This window comes from Austrofundulus limnaeus, unplaced genomic scaffold, assembly GCF_001266775.1.
Source record: "Austrofundulus limnaeus strain Quisiro unplaced genomic scaffold, Austrofundulus_limnaeus-1.0 Scaffold6, whole genome shotgun sequence".
Lineage (NCBI taxonomy): Eukaryota > Metazoa > Chordata > Actinopteri > Cyprinodontiformes > Rivulidae > Austrofundulus > Austrofundulus limnaeus.
The window spans coordinates 2,716,449-2,723,409 of record NW_013952408.1 but is presented as its reverse complement, the minus strand read 5'-3'; the positions used below and the strand labels follow the sequence as shown (position 1 = coordinate 2,723,409).

Genomic DNA, 6,961 nt, shown 5'->3' with positions numbered 1-6,961 from the left:
CACACACACACACACACACACACACACACACACACACACACAAAGAAAAGTGTAGACCAAGTGTGAGTATTGGTGCTTTGTAACACTACCATTAAAGAAGCAGTGGAACAACTTCAGCAACTCATTAACATTTTTTTCAAATCTTTTGTTAGGCAAAGGGGGAGAAGTTCAAGTGCATGAAGAGGTGACGACTACAACTATAAGTACAGACACCGACAATAAGGACGCCCAGGCCCAAGTGGTCAAAGAAAAGGCACACACTCAGTCCACTTCCACTTCAACAACTTCCACTTCAGGGCCTTCTACCTCTACCAAGACCACCATCAGTCTCTCACTGCTTAGCAACCTGCAAGAAATTCGACGCCGGCTGGAATCTGCTGAATCGGGACTCAACAGTCATTTCCACGTTCCTGTAGGCGACAACAGTGTGCGCAAGTGCACCGAGTACATTCAGGAACTGCAAGTAGGGTTTCTTTTTTTGTTTTGCCTTTAAAAGTGTCTTTGTAGCGCTGACAACAAAACAAGCCTTCTAAAAGTCCTGGTAATGTCAAACTGCATAAAACTTCCATTTTGTCTGAATGGTTTTTAATACTTATTTCCAGGGTGTGCATCAAGATCTGGGGTCAATTCACGACGATTACCTGAGGCTGAGAGAGATGATTATAAAGCAGCTAAAAGGGGTRCCTGCAGACTCAGAGCAGGCCAAGTTCYTGCGCTCTGAAYTGGAACTCATCAATAAGAAACTGGGAGGACTGAATGGTCTATACGAAGCCTACATTCAAAGGTCCAGCTTTTTAGGCCACATATGTTTAAACATAATTATCAATTCAAGAAACTAAAATCAGGTTATTCTCTTTGCGTGTTGTTCTAATCTGATGACTGTGTGTCCACAACAGACTGTCTGCTCTGAAGGTTTTGCTTCAAAACCTTGTTCAGGCTGAGGATATCATTAAAGTCCACGAGGCTCGTCTTACTGAGAAGGACACCAGCTCCCTGGACCCCATAGAACTGGAAAACCATCGGAGCGCACTGAAGGTTTCAGTCACTTTCATTTTGTTTTTCTCTGTGGTTACAAGTCTTGTTTTTATCGTATTTTAGTGCATCTGACAAGTTAAAGTCTTTTCAGGCTAGATTAGGTTTCCTCACACACTTGCCTCTGTAATACAGAAATTAAACAGTGAACTTGTATTTGACTATTTTTGCTTCATTTTATTTCTAGTCCGTATATAATTTAGATAAGTTTAGTTTAGAAATAGCTATTTTTCAGGCCCACAGTTAATGTTCATTGGTGATTTAACTAAAAGAAATGTTGCATTTTGATCAATTATTTTAATACTATAAATGGGTTTGTTTGGATGTAAATTAAACAACCATATTGTTTGATTTTATCTTAAAGCACATGAAGAATGAACTGGAGCAAAGACGTGACCTGCTGACWTCTTTGGACTCTGAGCTGGCTAAAGCTCAGCACTGGAACAGTCAGATTTCTGAGCCCTTCCACAAGTGYGATGTTGATTTGTCCAGGTATTCCGAACTGGTGAACCAGATGGGTGATCGCTGGCGTCGCATCCAAACACAGATTGATAGCAGGTACAGCAGGCTGCTYAGTAAACAGAGACGTATTGTCATTGCTAGTAAGAAACACTAATGCATCCTTCCACCTCTTCCTCTTTCCACCTCAGAATGTGGGACTTGGACAAACAGAAGAATCATTTAACGCAGTATCAACAGAACAGAACTTCCGTGGAGCACTGGATAGACAATGCCAGGAAACGCCAGGACTCCCTTCAGATGGTTAAAATCAATGATATTCAGATGCTGATGGATCACCTCAACCAACAAAAGGCACGTCTTTCTATATTTACTCATACCTACAGTTAAAATAAAATGTTATGATAAAACTGTTATAGTCAGGGTTGCACATAAAATTTTTGGTCTAGTTCTCAGGGGAGAACCTAGGATTGTTGCTTGGTGCTCATATTTTTTTAAACTGCCTAAGTGGCTGAGGGGCTGGGTGTATGTCATATAAACATCACAAACAGAACATTTCATGGTTAAATGTCTTTTAGACTACACATGTCCCTCCGATGGACAACTCCTGTAGTTTGGTCTTCTGCATCGTCAACCTTGATTAAACCAGCTTTCCACAGTCTCCAGTTCAAGCAGTACATGTAAATACTGTATCTGTCTTTCACACAGATCAAAATAACTTAAAACATACAAATGTTTTATTTGTTAGACTGATTTCTTTTTAAAAATACTATTTTATTCAAAAAGATAATACTATTTAGATGGTTTCAGCTCATGTAATCATTTTTTCTTCGTATTTGATCATTTAATAAATTACCTTTATGCCAGAAAAGCTCTGTAGTCCTAAATATAAACAAGTTTAGCACATCAAGAACCTTGTTTTTGGATAAAATTGTGAATGAAATTTGTGGATCTTTATGATAAATTAAAATAAGATTTAAAACTCTTTCACCTAGAGAACATGGCAAGTTGTTTTTATTTTTTTAATATATATAATTTTTTTGACTGGGGTGTTAAACAGAGAATCATCTTTGCTTTAATACAGGGCAACCAAATGTTCCTGTTAGAGTTAATGTGGTTTTATTATAAAAACTCAAACAGTGAATCTCACAGAAAGACTCRGCCTGCGCGTGCAGTGACACGCTCCTGTCATGGCAGTCTCTCTTCAGGAGGAGAAAGTTTAGTCACTGACACAAAGTTGGACAGATCTGTTCGATAACAACATTCTGAACATATATTTAATATAAAGGTATGTTTTACAGACCAAAGTCTCTGGTAGTGCAGGAGAAGCGAAGGAGGAGATGTGACTGATCACTGCAGCAACTCGAGCCGGGCCGGCCCRCTGCTTCAACCAAACTGCTCTCACTGAAAGTTCCGCCCTGCTCTGCTCTGATTGGATAAAACGGCTCTGGACTTCGTCTGATTTGTTGAAGGCAGTGTCCGTTTAATCCTTAAATCAGGGTCCCGCTGTGGCACGATCCATTCACACCAGTGCCGCTGGATTCTTTTTAATTTTTTTAAGAAATCAGGTCGCATTTGCAACCAAATTGGTCGCACTCTAGAGCCCTGCTAGCTGTTGTTGTGACAGACAACCAGGTACAATCTTAGGTACGCAAGGGAGCTTTATGACATTCCAATTGGTGCGCTTTTTTCTTTTTTGACCGCGCATACGCACCTGCACACCGCTTATGTGCAACTCTGGTTGTAATAAAATCAGGGCTCCCAGTCACTGTAAATCAGGGAGAAGAAGGGAAAATGACTTTTTTACATTTTTTTTAGACAGGAAAAACACCACCTAAGAACTGACAGAAAATTAATTTTGATTTTAGCTGTGAACCACATTTTAGCATCATGTTTGAAAAGAATCAAACAAGCAAAGTGCTGCAAAAGGACAGCTGTTCTATAGATCTATTCAAAATTAAATGGTGAAGAAATACTCTTGTTGAAGGAATGCAAATGATACTATAAGTTCTCACAAATGCTTTTCTGTTCAACAGGCTCTTAACAATGAAATTAAAGGCAAGAARGAGAAAGTAGACACTGTGCAAAGAAATGCAGACGCCTGTGCTGCATCTATAAAGGTTGGTACACTGTACTATCTTGTCAAGATGTMACAGTCAATTACAGCTCAAATAATATTGTGTTGGATGTTTTCAGGACTATGAGCTGCAGCTTGCTTCGTACAGTTCAGGACTGGAAACTCTGCTTAATGTTCCCATCAAGAAAACTGTGCTGCAGTCCCCCGCTACTGTGGTCAGACAAGAGGTATTAGTTACAATCTTTCTTTTAGTTTATGACTTATGATTTATTTGTTGAATTTAATAGGCACTTAATTTAGTTTTGCTGCATTTGTAATATAACATAGTCAGTCCCTTCATCATAAGTGTCTCTTAAAGTTAGGAATGTAAACACTTGACTAATCGTCAACAATATTTATTGATTTTTTTTTAACTTCCATCAGGCTGCTGATGTCCAGGCTCATTATATAGAGCTACTTACTCGCTCTAGTGATTACTATAAGTTCCTGGGGGAGCTGCTGAAGAACATGGAGGAACTGAAGGTTGGCATTGGATTTATTTGTGAAAATCAATTRTAATAATTTTATACAAAAACATAGTTGGTAAAAACAAGAGCATTTTTCATGACAAAATAACTATTCAACAATGAAAAAAAGAGAAGACTGACCTGTTTTTATTGCTGATGTATTTTCAGTTAAGAAACACCAGGATTGAGATGTTGGAAGAAGAATTAAGGCGCCTAAAGGATGACCTCCAAGATCGAAATCAGAAAAATAAATCTCTGGAAGATGCTTTGGCCCGCTACAAGTTAGAGCTTAGTCAGTCAAAAGATGAACTCATTACCTTGGAGGAGGTGAAGAGAAGCACTGCAATGCAAGTTAGTGCTGCCAAGGAGAACCTGGGAACCACACAGAGTCAGATTCAAGACCTCAATGACCAGCTGACCCGCATCAAGTACCAGCTGGATGAGGAACAGAGGAAAAGAAGGCTTGCGGAAGAGCGCTATAATAGCCAGCAAGAAGAGTATGAGGCAGCTGTTCGCCGCAGACAGAAAGAACTAGAAGAGGTTAACTGGGTGAAGATTGACTTAGAGAAGGCCGTGAAGGACAGGGAACGGGAAGTTGAGAGGTTGAAGCTGCAGCTAGAAGAGGAGGCAACCCGCCGAAGAAATGCCGAGTCAGATATCTCAAAGGTAAGAACACAGTGCACCCAGGAGATCAATCAACTTAAACAGACATACGAGACAGAGATCCACGTTACCAAGACCACCATTCTGCAAGCGTCACAGCAGAAAGCGGAAGATACAGCAGATCTGAAGCTGCAAGTTCAGAAACTCACTGATGAGAAGAGGGGACTAGAGGAGGAATTCAGGAGACTGAGACAGTCCATTGCTCTTATTGAAGGGCAGAAAAATAAAGCAGAACAGGAAGTTAGTCAGCAGAGGGCCTCGGTGACACAGGAGACAAGGATCCGCACTGAGCTGGAGGTGCAGCTGAGAACGCTGAAGCAGCAGAGAGAAGATAATGATCTCAAATTAAGGGAGGCCAACAAAAATAATCAGGAAAAGTCCAGACAGATCAGCCTGCTGACGTTTAACCTGGAAGAAGAGGGAAAGAAGAGGAGGGCACTCGAACTGGAAATCAATCAGTTGAAACAAGCTGAAGCTGAGCTGAAGCTAAAGAACACTTCCTATCTAGAAACAATCAACAAACTTAAAGTGATTGAGACGGAGATCCGTGTCACCCGGGAGGAGCTGGAAAAGCAGACAACTGAGAAAACCAAGATGGAGGAGGGTTCTGTCCGGCTTCAGAACCGCATCCGAGAACTTCAATGCTCTCTGGATGGGATGGAAGCTGAGCTGGAGAAGCAAAAGAAGGCAACACAGGAGGAGTTTACTCGTAGAAAGCGAATGGAGGCCGAGTTGGAGAGAATGACACATACCTGCAGAGAGCACACCACTACTATAACCTCACTGAAATCTGTTCAGCTGGAGGCCTCAAACTCTGGCAAAAGATATGAGCAGGATATCAGGGCTCTCCAGGAGGCACTGGACAAGAGCGTGAAGGATCATAAAGTCACCAAAGAAGAACTGGCAGCAGTGACAAATGAACTGAAAACAGTAAAACAAAAGCTCCAGCAAGAACAGGTGCGAATTCATGAGCTTAACCAACGYAACGAAAGCCTTTATAAGACCATTGAGGAGAAGAGCCGCCAGCTTAACGAGTACACCACAGAAATTGAAAAGTTGAAGATTATGACACAGAACCTGACAAAGGAGAGGCTGAAGTTGGAGGAGGAGCTGAGGATGGTAAGACAGGAGAGAGATGAACTGAAGATGAGCAAAGATACCATCAATGGACAAACTGCCTCACAGATTTCAGCCTTGCATGTTCAACTTCAGAGTAGCACCAAGAGGACGACAGAGCTCCAGGTTTTCATCAATGACCTGACCAAGGAGAGAGAAAAGCTTAAAATGGAGATAGAAAAATTCCAAAAGCAATCTATTGAGGTATATTCGATCACATTGAAGGATCATGTACTTACAACTCAAATTAATCACATTGCTGCAGCATGGTTTTTTACATGTGCTTCTATGGACACAATCAGCCAGATGTTTGGTCACAGTTTCTCATTCAGCCTTAGGAGAAAGTGTGTCCAAACCTTTGACTGGCAGTGTAAACTTGTAATGTCTGTGGCACTTGTGATCATAACGCTTCCAATTGATTGACTTTTATGTTTACTTACTTGTTGCACATTTTCTTATATTTATGCATGCATTTCACCTTTTAATCTCATTTAACTTAAAGTGCCCTTGACATGCGTTTCCTCCAAACACAAAAAGTGGAAGAAAATATCTTAATATTTAGGAAGTTTGGTATAAAGCACACAATTTTACCTATTTTTTCATGTGACTGACATTTTTTTTTAACTTGGCACAGCCAAAGAGAAACAGGAAGTGATGGCAAAGGGGAACTCTCTGTTTTTAGTTTATATGAACTCTGACTATTTTTTTTCTTTTTCGCTGATGGAGACACCAGAGTCTTTGTTACTATCTACGTATATTAATCCTTGAAGCAATGCTCTGTTTACATGCAGGTATTCCCCTTTGTCAGTGGTGGGCACCAGTCCGCTAAAGCGCAAATCCACTAATTGCAGACCTAAATATTTCATTTGCACTTTAGCTGTCTTAATTTTTATAATTCATAAGCAAATTTGCTCTTTCTAAAATTAAAATGCAGTACTCCTAATAACTAATTATCTACCAGTCATCATTATCATGAACAGTGGAAGATATGGCTATCAATGAATCACAACACACGTGATCTATCAAACAGCACCCCTCCCATATAAACTCACTTATTGAGAAGGTATACATCCTTGCTGACTGTTGCTTTCGGCCACGGTTCTCATTT

The 6,961-nt window shown here is 40.4% G+C and overlaps 1 protein-coding gene across 1 annotated transcript in view; it reads left to right on the top strand.

The window, feature by feature from the left end:
- Positions 1–6,961, top strand: part of dspa (desmoplakin a) — a gene marked incomplete at both ends in the record, with an annotated part of 44,149 nt that overhangs the window by 3,484 nt on the left and 33,704 nt on the right. Inside the window, 9 exon segments of the mRNA XM_014030516.1 lie at positions 153–463; positions 603–784; positions 897–1,035; positions 1,397–1,590; positions 1,683–1,845; positions 3,528–3,611; positions 3,688–3,795; positions 3,992–4,090; positions 4,243–6,057. Coding sequence (XP_013885970.1) covers positions 153–463; positions 603–784; positions 897–1,035; positions 1,397–1,590; positions 1,683–1,845; positions 3,528–3,611; positions 3,688–3,795; positions 3,992–4,090; positions 4,243–6,057 — 3,095 coding nt within the window.